A 15,254-nucleotide genomic window follows, 5' to 3' on the forward strand; every position below is an offset into this window, starting at 1 on the left:
CAATTGAAGTAATAATACCCTTTCCCTGGTATGATCCCTTAGTGTTTGAGAGGGTTACCCAAAAGTAACATATAAAATTTAATTTATAAAAGTTATAGATAAGCCAATTTCGAAATGCATTTTGGTTATTACATAATTTCAATATACTAATGAATTGGTGATAAGATTGTTTATTTATAAAGAAGTGGTATACGAACTCATCACGATTATATTACCTTAGTTAAGACTTGATCGAATGATAAAAAAATTATTAAAAAAATGAATGAAAAACAATTTATATTTGTTGTGCTCCGATAGACTGTTTTTACTTACTTTTAATCGCGTAAATATTGTGGCCTTATCATTTGAAAATGCATCTGGTTCAAAAGCATTAAAAACTTTGTCTTAATCCGATGTGGGATATTAGAGATAGCTCCCGTCCTCGGCTGCATCGGGTCCAGCACACAGGACGGCACGCACCCGGAAGGGCCGGAACTTGTCATCTTCACATGCGCTATCGGAGCCACCGCACCACAGAAATTAAACCATTGCCATGGTCATTGAATGCAGGAGAACAGAAATGCAGTTTGGTTTCAGCCCTGGAGAGGCCTCCGCCTCCGGGGTGGTTGAAAACATAAAGCGAAGTGGCTAAAAATAGATTTGAGGGTCAAAAGGGAAAGATGGGCCATTGCGTTTCCTTATTTCTCTCCTCCATACCCTTTTCATCGAGAGAAATTTTCCCTGAAAATTCCACCAGTCCCATCTGAGAAAATGAGTTGGAAGACATTAATGTTTGCGGTTGTTTTGATTTCTGCATTAATGGTGGCGGCATGTGGGAAGAAGAACGACGCTTCGCTCGCGAAGTGCAGAAAAGATTGCATGCCGATATGCCTGAGACTAGAGAAGGGGGGGAAGCAGGCAAGCGTCGGAGCTTGCGAGGCAGCATGTGTGTTGGGATGCCAGCAGCTGTACGGCATGGGGCTTAGCCCTGGTAGAGGGGATGAGGAGTTGTATTGAACTTCCCTAAATGCTCTAGATTTTCATTTTTAGATGTTAATAAAACAAAGGGAGTTTATTTTGGGTATGGATGGAAAATTTTTCTTACTTTGATCCTATTTTTCGTATTTTTATTGCATTATTTTTGTTTGTTTATGATAGTTCACCTCTGAACCTTGGATTGGTCTTTGATATTAAATAATAATTTCCTCTAATAGCTATCCCAAATTTCTTTGAGAGCTTCTAAAATAATTATACTATAAGATTCATTGTTAACAAATCAACTTTTTCATTGAGAATTGTTTGATAGTGATTTTAGGAAATGTTTTTAATATTTTTAATATTTAAAAATTTTAATCATTTAAGTGTTAAAAATATTAGAAACGTTTTATAGAATTATTCTCAGTACTCTCTAAAAATCATAAAGATGTTATGATATTGATACTTAAATTATAATTTTATAATTAATATAGTATTTTTCTTACTCAAATATTTTTTTAGGATTTCGTGGTACCATTTTGATATTGAAAAGATCTCATCAATCAATACCCGTTAGATGCACATTTTAATCTCACTTCAATCTTGTTGCTTTCTATTACCCTATCTATTTATTTTTTTTAATCTTAATTTCATTGTTTTATATTATAATTTTATTTTAATTTTTTATATTTTTATCAATTTATACTCTAAATTTATACATGTCTATTCCCTTATTAACGACTTAAATTTTATTATATATTTAAATGATCCAAATTCGAAGTTGATATAATCACTATTTTTTTGCTTTGATCAAATTAAACTTTAATTTTATATATTTTTATTTTTATTAGGGCTCAGATTTTAACATATACTTAGACGATTCAAATTCAAAGTTGCAAATGGTGTCAAATTAGAGCGCATTTGATATTGATTTTAAAAGATAATTATAATGTCATAAAGAGGGCAATAGAGGAAATAGATTTTTTCCAAATGAGAAGACCTGATTTTCTTGGGAAGAAAAAGAGGAAGCCAAACAGAGCCTGAAGGGCAGGTAGCGAGAGTGGATAGTGCAAGAAGAGTAAGGGAAAAAGAATGGAGGCGTGGAAGGTGTGGAGCGCTTCATCGCAGCCGCTGAAGCAACTCATCCACTTGGCTTCTTCTACCACTCGCCGCACCTCTTCCAGATTCATCGTCTCATGCTGTTCTCCTTCCACCACCACCGCCACCACCGCCGGCGGCGGGTCCAGGATTGCCGGCCGGAATCGGAGGTCAGCGTCTTCGTCTTCCTCGTCCACCTCCGACAGAGACGCCATTCGTGCCATTCGTCTGAAGAAGGTAAACAAACTGATGTAACACTTCGAATCTATCTGTTTGGTTGCTAAGAAACTCGAGGAAACGAAAAGATAAGAGGTTGCAGGTGAAGTGTTATGGCAGAAATTAAATTCCGTAACACTACATTTTCTTGATTGGATATTTTAAAAGTAGGGAGTGAGTGCGGAGCTCTGCTCAATTGACTCTAATCTTACTCCAAAAAGGAGAGTAACTATGTACATAATTCTCTGTTGAAATTATTACAATCATGAAGTTGAATGCACCGTGAACAAGTTTATGATTGTACTTAAATTGGAAAACCTGAATCTTAAGTCTCATTATGTTGTTTGTTGTGATTGGTAATTGCCAGAATTGTAGAAAAAAGAAAAAGGAATTTCAGAGGGAATCTGCTCCAAATAGGCTATTGCGCAAAGGAAAAAAAAAAAAAACCATTAAAAAACCACTCTCCATTTGTTTAGGTTCGGCTACCATTTGTTTTGTTTGTTTGTTTTTTTTTTTTTCCACAATGCAAACGGCTTTTGGAGGTCAATTTATTGATTCATATTTCTATTGGATGGCTTCTCCGTCAATTTAGAGAAATTGAAGAGATCTACCAATTCTGCCTGACGGCTGCATTTTCCCAAATATATGATTTTCTTTTTATCTGATATTTATGGCTAGTAGAGAATTTGCTATCATAGGAAAAGTAAACATACTTGTTTTACAGGTTGAAGAATTGAGGAACAAGGGGCTTGAGCCCTATGCTTATAAGTGGGATAGGACTCATACTGCTAATCAGTTGCAAGATATATATAGACATCTAGGGAATGGGGAAGAGTTAAACAGTGAGAGTGATTATGTGTCAATAGCAGGAAGAATTGTGGCACGTAGAGCATTTGGAAAGCTTGCCTTCTTCACTTTGAGAGATGATTCGGGGACAATCCAGGTTTGCTCATTTACCTGTTCTTGGTTATCACATAAATTTCGTGGTGGCATCTATTTGGGAATTTCTTGTAAAAATATCTAATTAGGAGTTCAGCTTCATTTTTATTTTAGTTTATGTTTTCAAGCATTCTGTTTGGTTTCTTTTCTTTTTGGTAATTTTAATTGGTAAAATACTAAAACAAATCCAAGTATCCTCAAGGCTAAAAATTTGCATTGTTAAGGATTAAGCTAGTTAATATTGGAGGAAGACACTGTGCATCAATCCTAAGGTCTAGAAGAAGTGGGCTTTGATCATTGGCACTCTATACTGCCATTGTATGTCTTTCAGGAATGTTCAAATCTTTAAATGATTGAGATAAACACAGAATTTGATTCTTGTTTAGTGTACTAAATAAAGACTTTTAGTCACTTCTTAGAAGAAATAAGCAAGCACTTAATTTTGAAATGACAATGTTGTATTAGAGGCTATAGAGCTTATCCATGCACAAGTGATGTGGAAGGACTTTTAATACATGAAGTAAATGATTACTCTCATATAAGGATTCTAATATTAGATCTTGAAACGGTGTAATGATGCGGTTGTGGTTCTGTTCCACAGCTGGTGTTGTACTCTGTGACATGGCTGAAGAACTTAACACAAATGAAATAAATTGAAGAACTTTGATTTTGAAAATTATCTGGTTGTGTGTTCATTATAGTGCCAGATTTCATATCTTATGTGCTGGGTCCTAAATCCATACTTTTCTGGCTGACTTGGGCCTGAAAAGATGCAAATTGCTGTGATTATGCCAAATATTAAATGGTTATTTAGAACATGAAATGCTCACTCATTTTTGTGTTATTGTTCGCATGTTTTTCCCTTTTCTGCCTTGTTTTTGGGCATGGTTTTCATTTACTCCTTTAAAAGAAGTATTGCAACCTGAAGCTGGTAACATCTGATTTTAGCTTTACTGCGAGAAGGAAAGGCTTTTAAATGAGCAATTTGAGCAGTTAAAGACACTTGTTGATATTGGTGATATTCTGGGTGTAAGTGGCTCAATAAAGCGGACAGAGAAAGGTAAGTTTTGTAATGCCCCTGCTTTACATTCAGTCATTAGCTTCCTTATGAGATGCAAACATACAAACATATACACATTGAACAATGTCTGTTGGTTTCTTGTAACCTCCATGGTAAAGAAGGGGAATGGTTGGGGTTTTCTGTTAGGACAATTGGGGGAAATGTGGGGCATGGTTGCTTCATCTTGTCGCCAACTTCTAATCTGAGCTATGCTACTTTTTTCTGATGTCTTGGTCTATATAGCACTTGATTAATCCTTTTTTTGCCGTGTATTCTTCAGGAGAGCTCTCTGTTTATGTGAATTCGTTTGCAATTCTTACAAAATCTCTACTCCCACTGCCAGATAAATATCATGGTCTAACTGATGTGGATAAGCGTTATCGCCAAAGGTGAGTGTTTCCATCCACAAACTGTCTAGGAATTGAATGTGTAAAATTGTAGTGTGACTGATGAAATGTGGTAATGATTTCTTTGTAGATATTCACTACTGATCTAGGTTAATCTAGATGAAGCTTTTGAATCATGTTTCTAGAGTGAATCTAATTGTTTCTGCAAAAAACTTACCGTATAAGAGGTTATCTCAACCATCATCTCTCTGTCAATAGAAAATTCAGTAAATGATCAAATGAAATGAAAATATGGTGTCAACTGCACTAGATTATACCCTTTAAACCATAGCAAAAGATTCACTTCTCAGTAACATTGAATGGACAGGGTGTGCCCCCTCCTTTTTGGCCTTTCTTAATAATGATCTTGTTGTCTATCGAAAAAAAAAAAAAAAAAAACATTGAATGGACATTCCTTGTTGTCTTTTATACGTTATATATCCACTTTGTTTGCCCATTCCCTGTATTATGGTAGTTAATTGTCAAGTCGATATTAGTGATTTACCTCTGGAAACTTTGTAAGTTGAACACATTTAAGTTCATTCCTGACATCCTGAATAGCATAATATTATAACCTTTTTTCAATCATCAAAAGATTATTTGAAAGGACTGATTTGATAGTTTGACAACAGTGGCGATACAGCAGTTATATATGGGAAATATAAATTTAATTAACTATCCTATGAAAATAAATTTTGGCATATGCGTCCTACATATGGTGAATGGTATTACCCCTTTTTTAAATCATCAAAATATTATTTGAAAGAAGGGACTGATTTGATAGTTTGACAAAAGCGACGATACAACAGTTCTTATATATGGGAAATATAAATTTAATTAACTATCCCATAAAATAAACTTCAGCATAGGTGTCCTACAGTTTTTTTTTTTTAATTTTTTTATTGGTGGCATAGGTTTCTTACATGTGGTGAATAACCCACCACTTATGGTGAACATAATGATTGCCATTAAGTTATAGCTGGTTGTGCATTGATTATCCAATAAAACAGTAATTCTAATACTATTCTTCTAATGGATTTAAGTGGTTGTCTTTTAATGTTGCTGCTCCTATATTTTTCTGGGAGCAACATACCACTTTTCAGTATCTTGTATGTTATTTTATTGTATTTGTTCAGCAATTATACTTGCATGTGCAGTTGTGTTTCTGTGTATGAAACATTTTTTTAAAACTAGTATTGTGGCTATAGTAAATTTTCAAGCAACTCTTGTTTGTTTGATACTTCAATTTCCTAAATATCTTCTGGATTACTCCAATTTTGCCTATGCTAAAATCTGTGATCAGATGGCTTGTTTCCCTCAGCTTATTGCTGATTGTTGGTACTTGATTTATCTTGCTTTTTTCTCTTGCTAGGTATGTAGACATGATTGCTAATCCTGAAGTAGCTGATATATTTCGGAAAAGAGCAAAGGTGGGTCCTCATTTTTTCCTAAATGTTGTCTTGTGTTTTCTGAGGACAACCTTTGATGTAGTTATAAGTCAAACTTCCACGGCCCATTGTCTCTGTACATTTGATTCATGCTAATGCTTTTATATCTCTACAATGTCAAAACAGGAGATTTATATATTTCAGTGCTACATGTTAGAACACTATTAGCATTTGCTCACAAAACTTGGAGACATTCTATGAGGGAAATGGTAATGCCTAGAGTATAAAATTCTGTTTTCAGAGTGTTTGTGTTTTGATACAATTGGTAAAATATTATTAAGTAATTGGATAACATGAGTGTAAAAGGTTAATATATCTGACCTCTTTCCAGGGGAGCATCATCTTGAAAGAGTTGAATGTTTTCAGCAAAATAAATTCTATATCATTTTCTTCAACCATTATAGAATCAGGGTTTTCCTGATTCCATTTCCATCATTTACTTTTCCTGCTTCTACACAGCAACAGAACTTGGTTTTGTTGTAACAGAAGTTATACGGTCATTAGCTTTTAACTAGAGGATTTGATAAACACTTATAAAAGGTGATGATGCAACTAAGAAATTATAAACCTTTCAATTTCATCTACTATTGTGGTTCTTGTTTTTGTTCCAGCAATTATTATTCTAGTTGATATACAAAAATAAATAAATAAGTAAATAAATAAAATCTGAAACATTACTTTTTCCATTGTTTTCTTAGCTTATATTTTGCGAACTTCATAAGAAACAAAACATGATTGATTTGAATTTCCTAGTTAAAACATCTAGAATAGCTCAAAATTGAAACAAAACTCCAAATGCTCAAAATTTTGTCGTAACTTTCAACCTTCTTTTGAAGTGTTTTCAACTCTTGTACTGGCTTTTTATAGATTAGTTTTTTTTTTCTTTTTCTTAAGTAATTTTAAGCATTCATGCTTAAGAATTGGTATGCTAATTTAACCTCACTTTCAGTAGATTGTATCAGCGATACGCAGAACAGTGGAATCATCAGGCTTTGTTGAAGTCGAAACTCCAGTCCTACAGGTTCGTTGATACTTTATAGTTCTAGTGGTTTTTTTTTTTTATTAAAAGTAAACTGGTAAATATTATAAATAAACAAGGATGCTATACATCAAGGTATACAGGATGTATACAGATGGTACCCAATGGCACAAACCTTAAAGGGTGAGGACAACCAAAAAACAACCACTCCCTCCCTCACCAAGAACCCACCCAATACTTCTAGTGGGTTATGGTATATCTGTTTTAATCTGATAAAAAAATGGTATGTCTGTTTTAATGTTCGATTTGATCAATCTTTTGATTATTTTTTCTGCTTAGAAGAGGGGAGAATAAGATAAATTGATCCTGTTTTCAAAATATATTGTTTATGTTTAGTGGCAAATCTAATTGTGCATTTTTCATAGATTTAGCCTTGAAATGGTCTTTTCAACATAAATTTGTTTATTTCTGAATTCCAACTGATATGATTTGTGTAATGTGAAGGCAGACCCTTGAGGAGTTGATCTTCTCTGAACCCAAGATATCTTCCCTGGTTAAATTCAAGATATATTTTTGGATTCTAAATCCATGAGATACTTCATAGAATGATAGCCACACTATTGTTTCATAGAAGAAACTTCTAAAACTCATCTGTTTTTTGTTACTTGATCAGGCTTTTGGAGAAAATTTTTGCTTGATTCATTTTTTAAACTTAGTAATGCTGCATGTGTCTGAAATGTTATATTATTTGTTTTTCTATTTGATATCTGAAGAGGCAAACTGTTTGCATTTGGAACTTGGTTTTTAATTTATTTCATCTACTAGGGAGCAGCTGGTGGAGCAGAAGCTAGGCCATTTGTCACATACCATAATTCACTTGGAAGGGATCTTTACTTGAGGATTGCAACTGAGCTGCATTTAAAGAGAATGCTGGTGAGATTTCACATATGTAACCTTTCCTTTTCTGCAACTTCTATGACAAATCCTGTCAAAGACTTCTCTTCTGTTCATCAATAAAATGGATTTGTCAATATATCAACTTAAAGTTTGCTTGAAGTAATCAAGAATCATTTATTTAAGGAGAATAGCTTGTGGTTTATTATGAATTTTCTTGAAAGTTCATGACTTGTAGCTTGCTGATAACCTGCTGGACCTATTTCTTGGTGTTCTCATTTAGTGTCTGTTTACATTAATTTTTTTCCCTTTTGTTCTGTGTCTGTTTGCTCTGTCTGAAAATATCTAGGAACATTGAACTGGAAGTGCAAATAGTATCATTAATGATAATGGGTGTTGGTTGAGTGAAATTGTAAATTCTAGGCTTTATTTGATTAAAAGTTCTCCAAGAAGCTCCAGAACATGAATAATTATAAATAAGTTTAAACAAAAAGAAAATCAAATGTATTATCCTGCTTTATTTATCTAACAAGTGACTGCTACTCCTGAATATTAGATAGCTATAAATATTGGACATATGCCTCAAACAGATGCAAGCAATGTAATCATACCCTTAGGTATGTAGATATGCCCCAACTTATCAAAGTCTCATTTCGGTTGCTGCATCTGTTACATAAAATCCTATTCTGCTGCTTTTCTCGATCAAGTACCATAGTTTTTTTTTTTTTCCTTTTTATTTTCAATTTTTTAAATTTCAAGTCCTTTTTTCATGTAGCCCCCTGCTGTGTTCATTCAGGAAAAAAACAGAGTGTAATCTCATTCAACATATGGAATGCGCAAACTTTCAATGAGAGAGGGAGGGTGGGAGGTTGCAAACCGACTTTCAAGCCTTTCAATCATGAGGAGTGAAATGAGAGGAAGAAGGGAACATAAGAGAAAGGAGGGAGGAAAATAAGAGAGGGAGGGGCATATTGGTCTTTTGTGCATGTTCACAATAAGAGAAAAGATGTGGATACAAGACAAAGAAATAAGAGAGGCAAAATGCTCTCATTTGTGCCCCTTCATAACGAGAGAAAAGAAAGGTGGAGATAGGAAAATGAAAGAAAGAACAAGCAGAAGAAAATATTTTCTATATTTATTCGTCTTAGGGATCTGGAATCATTTTACACTAAAGAGGCCTTTCAAAGAACCCTTAGAATAAGTAGAAACAGTCTACAACTCTTCCTAAATAAATAATGTGGCAATATATTAGGATTTAGACTAAATATAAAAAGTTACAGCAACATTCAGTAAAAGGCTCCTCGTATAACTCAGGCTAATAAAAAATAAGCTGCCTGCCATATTCTTATGGTCCCCAAGCTAAATAGGATGCATCAATGTGTTTCTATTACTTTTGCAGAGTGGAGATCTTTGATGAATTAATGTTACTGGCCCTCTATTTCCCGTAAACTTCATTTATTTCAAACGTTTGTTTTGGTTACCAAAATCCATGTCTTTGTTTTTTTTTTTTAAACCTAAATTGCCATTATAGAGATTTTGATCATAATGATTATTAGCAATGCAGTCACTAGTCTTCTTTTGTCTCTTATCATGTCATTTCTGATTCTCAGGAAAACAGGACTTTTTAGCAATGTTCTTTGTAGTTTGTCTATTTATCATTCCAACTAGTTAATGTTTTAATTTCTCATCCTATGGACTAATTTTACAACTGCAGGATTTTATTTGAAATAAATAATTGGTAATCCTATGGCCATTTTATAAAGGATTTATGATCACTGTAAACAATTATGTTGTCTTGTTGTGTATGTTACATTCGCCTTAGGTCCTAACCTTGCTTTCCACTTAAGTTCCTGTTGACTAAAATATATATCTGAAAATGACAGGTAGGGGGATTTGAAAAAGTATATGAGATGGGTCGAATATTCAGAAATGAAGGCATTTCAACTCGTCATAATCCTGAGTTTACCACTATAGAGGTAATTTTTTAATATTGAACTGGTCTAGTGCAGGGTTTATGTGGATGATGCTTTACATGATATGATCTTTTGACTGAACCATAATAATATACATTGACTCTTCCTTTCTATTAAAGGAACTCTGATCAATGTTGGCTTTAACCTGATTTTAGATGTATGAAGCATATTCAGACTATGAAAGCATGATGAACATGGCAGAGGAAATTGTAACTCAATGTGCTCTTGCAGTTTGTGGGAAGCTTACCATTGATTACCAGGTAATGAACTTTTACTTTCCATTGCAAAGCATTCAAATACATCAAATTGCTTTTAATGGACACAAATTGCTTACCCACCTGACTTCGAGTTGAACGAGCTCAAGTTCCTTGTCTTACTCAGTGGTGTGGAACTGGATTTATAGTGTCAAATGTAGTTTGTCAAAACACGTTTCTTACCTTATTTATATTTAGCTGCTGAAATTTTGTCTAGATCCAGATTACCTCTTTCATGGTAATGTTGCTTCTAAGATGGGGTGGTAATTATATATTTTTTAATTTTTGCTTCCCTCTAGCTCTAATATTTGGTCACTGCGTTTAAGATATGTGGATGTTGGAAACAGTAGCTAGTTAAGGCATGTACCTCGTTGTGTTACACTGTGGAGCTCTTGATCAGCATTCATCGGTGTTCTAATTACACTATCAAATTGGTTCAGACCTTGAGTTTTTAGTTTTTAGTAATATCTGACAGGCATATGAAATGTGTTAAAGCTGATGAGATACTTCCCCGCAGGGAACGGAGATATGTCTAGAACGACCTTGGAGAAGAGAAACCATGCTCAATCTTGTGAAAGAGGCCACTGGGATTGACTTCAATGAGTTGGGCAATGATATTAAAGTTGCTAAGGAAGTTGCTCTGAGAGCACTAGGGATTGGTCATGATAGTAAAGACAAATCTTCTATTGAAGCCTGCACATCTGTTGGCCATGTTCTTAATGAGGTTGATGCTCTTTTCTTTATCTAAGAATCTAAAGTAATTTGTTCATACGTATATTTTGTGTGTGGACATGCATGCATGCACATATTTCTGGGAGTGATTTTCTTAGTTGTCTTTCAAGTTAGCTGTTGCTGGCTTCGCAATGTTATAATGGTGAAATTTAAAAGTTCCTCTTGATGTGGTTTTGGTTTCTTATATGTGTATGTGATTTTCTAAGTTATTTTCCCAGTTAGGAGCTGCTGGCTACACAACATTATAATGGTGAAATTTAGAAGTTCTTCTGTGCATGGACATGTTTTGGTCTCATTTATCTTTGTGTATAATTTGCTTGGTTGTGTTTCCATTTAGGGGCTGCTGGCTGCACAATGTTATAATGGTGAAATGTAGAAGTTTGTCTTGATATGGACATGTTTTGTTTTTCATTTTTATCATGATAGATCATCTCTTCTAAGTTCTGAGCTTTCTTTTCATTTTTATCATGGTAGACCATCTCTTCAGCAGTTCTTAGCTTTCAATTTTGTATTTGTCCAGGTCTTTGAGATTGTTGTAGAACCACAGCTCATACAACCCACGTTTGTCTTGGATTATCCTATTGAGATATCTCCTCTAGCCAAACCACATCGAAGGTACTAAATTTTCTGAGAAATGGTTTGATTACTTTTTGCCATATGTCAAATGTTTTCCCCTCTAAAATGCTCTGAGATATTAAGCCTGCATTTGGAATAAGCACGTAAAATTTCCTGAGGAATCTAGAATCATATAATTGGAAATCTTTTCATCTGAAAATTCTACCTTTTGGATTAGTATATTTAGATCCAATTAATTGGTTCTATGGTGGCATTGGTGGTGATGGCAATTGTTGTTTAGTAGTTTCTTTCCAAATTGGTACTGGAATGCCTGTATAGGATTGTCACTGTTAAGCACCATTTTAGCAAATAGCCTGAGCCATTTCTCTCTGCAACTGGGCTACTGGGTGTATGCATCGTCCAGCGGCGAGCAACCACTCTAACATGGGGTTGGGAGAAAATCATAACCATGAACCAACTGCATGAAAATGAAGTGCTTGTTGACAATGTTCTAAAGACTTGTCAATTTGGAGTTTGAGTTACATAGTGGTGTCGGAATAGCATTAGCAGATTTGCGGGTCTGATTCATTTTCTCACATAGGAATATTTGTATGTAATTTTGTGAGTGCCTTCCTGTTTTCTTTTCTTTTCCACCTCTCTTTATAAGAAGAATAAATTGGCCTTTATAATTGGACATCATGTGGACGGACATAACATCTCAAGTATTTTGATTATAAGGGATTCTCAATTGTTTAGTGTTATGACAACAACTTCAAATTCCAATTAATGATTTGCCATGCATTTTCTCTGTGCGTGTAATGGAAAAATAAGTTGAAGTGGAGAGAGATGACTAATTTTCCAAAATGTATTATACTAACTAGTGTATTTTGATATTTTGAAACATGTATTTGAGTCTTATGACTCTTAATCCTTCCATTTTAGGCAGGCAGGCTTGACTGAGAGATTTGAACTATTCATTTGTGGTCGTGAACTGGCCAATGCATTCTCTGAATTGACTGATCCTATGGATCAGGTAAGCATTAACATAATTCTTGGATTTGGTTTCTATTGCTGTATATATATATATTTTTTCTATAACATAACTGAGGACTTTCAGACATTTAAATTTGTTTTAATCCCAGAAAAGCAATTATATGTTTGAGTGGCAAAGGCATTAATCAATTGAGGTTGGGTGAATTAAGAGAAACTCATTCTATTCATAAAATTTATTAAATCTTAGAAACCAGCCCATGCAGAAAGTAATTTGTAGTAGATAAAGCAACATGATAAACAAACCAAGTAATGCTTCTCTGCTTTTATTCAGTAGCCATCATGAATGTCCTCTGCAAAACTGTAGGTTGAAAATGTAGTATTTAGTAGGTTGGAGACTTGAAAAACTTGGATAGCAACCGGTTGCAAGTTAATTATGCTCCGTTTAGAATACATCATGAAAAATGTTGTCTAGCTTGGGTTCAATTACAAGGCATGTTGTTATTAGTTTCAAATGATGGCAGAGAGGACGCTTGGAGGAGCAAGTGAGGCAGCATAATGAGAAGAGAGCTGCAGTTGTTTCAGAGCCGGATCATGCAGAGGAGAAAACCACAGAAAGTGAGGATGAGTCGTATGAAGTTACACTTGATGATGACTTTCTAACGGCTTTGGAATACGGAATGCCTCCAGCTTCAGGAATGGTACGGTGATCCCTTTACATCTGAAAAACTATCAAATTAAAAACCATTTAATTACAGTTGTAGATTGTCTCAGTGAGAATGGATAGAAAGTGGTTGAGGCTGAGTTTGCTTCTTAGATACCTCTAGGAAGCATGGTGTATTTTTTTTTTTTTTTGATAACCGTGGATGTCCGGGCCAGGTTACGCGCACCTCGACTAATCCCACTGGGCCCTGAAGTTAACGACTAGGTAAACCTCCAGTGGCCCTGAGGGGACTCGAATTGGTGACCATTGGGGAGCAAACCCAAGGCTTGACCAACTGAGCTACCCCTCAGGGTTTCTAGGAAGCATGGTGTATTAATGACCAATTGTTGCGATTTCAATTTATTGTTACCCCAGTGTTGAATAACTCATTAAGCATTAACTATTTAGGGTATGTTTGGTTCCCAGAAAATACTAGAAAAATGAAGAAAAAAAAGAACTGAAAAAGAAAACAATTTTCTTATGTTTGGATGCCATTTGAAAAACGGCCAGGGAAAAAAAGTATTAAGAAAAAGATGAGTCAAAGATTTTCTCCCAATTTTCCTTATGAAAAAAAGGCAAAAAAGTTGGAAGGAAGGTCAAAAGTGTATCTCACTAATTTATTTCTTTCTCAACTCTTGCTTTGACAACCACACAATAGAACTTTATAAATTTTCCTTTGTCTTTCCTTATTTCCTTTCTATGTTGTTTTCCCTCAAACTTTCTGAAACAGAACATAATGTTGTTGATACACTAGATTTACTAAGACTTGCTATTGAAAATTATTAAACTGAACCTCCTTGTGCTTAACCCTAACAAGAAGAGTTCATTTTCAGGGTCTCGGAGTTGATAGGCTAGTGATGCTTCTGACAAACTCCGCCAGCATTCGAGATGTTATTGCTTTCCCCGTCCTCAAAGTTCAGCAGTAGTTTCACAACAAAAGCTCTGCTCAACCATTCTGGATCAGCATTCTTTTGAAGTTCAAAGAAGATCTTTGTGTCTTAAGATGTAATGTCACTCTATTCTTTTCTATCCCTTTTAATGTTATTTACAGGAAAATTTTGACCGTATCTGGAGACTCACCTTCCAATAGCATGATCGAAGAAAATGTTCTTCTCCCCTGCTTGATGGGTTGTAAAATGATCCGGTTCGGTTTGGTTGGGGTTTTGAAGGAAAATTTGTCCTAACTTGAGTGATTGTCTTATACTTGAATAAAAATGGAGCTGAAAATTTTGAATCCAATCAAGTTTAGTTAAGGTCGGCTTAATTTAGTTTCTTAATCTCAATTAATTTTGATGAGTTACATAAAGTCTTGTTTGGGTTTGAAGTAAAAATACATTTAAAACTTCTAATCTAGAATAGAATGGAAGCATGATAACAATTCGACCCCTAATGTGTGGGGATATAAATTTACCCATAAAGAAAAATAAGTTAAATTACAATGAATTAATGGAGTTGACATTTAACATAAGTTTTGGGATATGAAAATAAGAAGATACAAAGTACGCCACCATAACTTTCACTATCACTATTGATGAAAGAGATTATAAATCTAGATCTCTCAAATCCCAAAGTCTCAATTATATTTCATTTTTAAATATTTGCCTCTATTTTTTCCTAATTACATATGAAGCATTCATATAAAAATCTAATTATATAAATATTTGCCTCTATTTTTTCCTAATTACATATTAAGCATTCATATAAAAATCTAATTATATAATTGTCAAAGATGCATATTTTAAAAGATCTCATAATTTTCCTCTATAATAATAATAGGAAACTCTTTTATATAATATTTTTAGGAAAAACTTTTCAATTAACTCAAAAAATAGAATTTCAAACACTTTCCAACAATTGCCATGATTTGATATCCCGGAAGAAATGGATGTTTATTTGTAATTTTTTATCCAGGAACTTGGATTATGGTGCGATGGAAGCAAGAATTTTCTAATTATTTTATTTTATTTTTATTTATACCAAAAAGTTTTGAGACTTGTTTGAAAATGGAAAATAGTTAATGTAAAAAATATTTTACCAAGTTTTAAAATAAAAAATAGTATTTTTTTTTTTTTT

The 15,254-nt window shown here is 34.0% G+C and overlaps 1 protein-coding gene across 1 annotated transcript; it reads left to right on the plus strand.

Annotated features, from left to right (window-relative positions):
- Positions 1-1,950: 1,950 nt before the first annotated feature.
- On the plus strand, positions 1,951-14,429 carry LOC117916708 (lysine--tRNA ligase, chloroplastic/mitochondrial). The gene is made up of 14 exons (XM_034832854.1): positions 1,951-2,289; positions 2,993-3,211; positions 4,156-4,267; positions 4,548-4,656; positions 6,026-6,083; positions 7,054-7,122; positions 7,906-8,013; positions 9,858-9,950; positions 10,103-10,207; positions 10,719-10,925; positions 11,454-11,548; positions 12,431-12,521; positions 13,003-13,179; positions 14,015-14,429. Exons 1-14 carry the CDS (start codon positions 2,047-2,049, stop codon positions 14,105-14,107), a joined length of 1,779 nt encoding a protein of 592 aa, XP_034688745.1. The 5' UTR covers positions 1,951-2,046; the 3' UTR covers positions 14,108-14,429.
- The last annotated feature ends 825 nt before the right edge of the window (positions 14,430-15,254 follow it).

Source organism: Vitis riparia, chromosome 6, assembly GCF_004353265.1.
Source record: "Vitis riparia cultivar Riparia Gloire de Montpellier isolate 1030 chromosome 6, EGFV_Vit.rip_1.0, whole genome shotgun sequence".
NCBI classification, from domain to species: Eukaryota; Viridiplantae; Streptophyta; class Magnoliopsida; order Vitales; family Vitaceae; genus Vitis; species Vitis riparia.

Excerpts from the sequence above, each read along its gene's own strand:
- LOC117916708 (XM_034832854.1), top strand. The coding sequence starts at position 2,047 with ATGGAGGCGTGGAAGGTGTGGAGCGCTTCATCGCAGCCGCTGAAGCAA. Across the intron at positions 2,290-2,992 it reads GTGCCATTCGTCTGAAGAAG|GTTGAAGAATTGAGGAACAA; the intron begins GTAAACAAACTG and ends CTTGTTTTACAG. Across the intron at positions 3,212-4,155 it reads ATGATTCGGGGACAATCCAG|CTTTACTGCGAGAAGGAAAG; the intron begins GTTTGCTCATTT and ends ATCTGATTTTAG.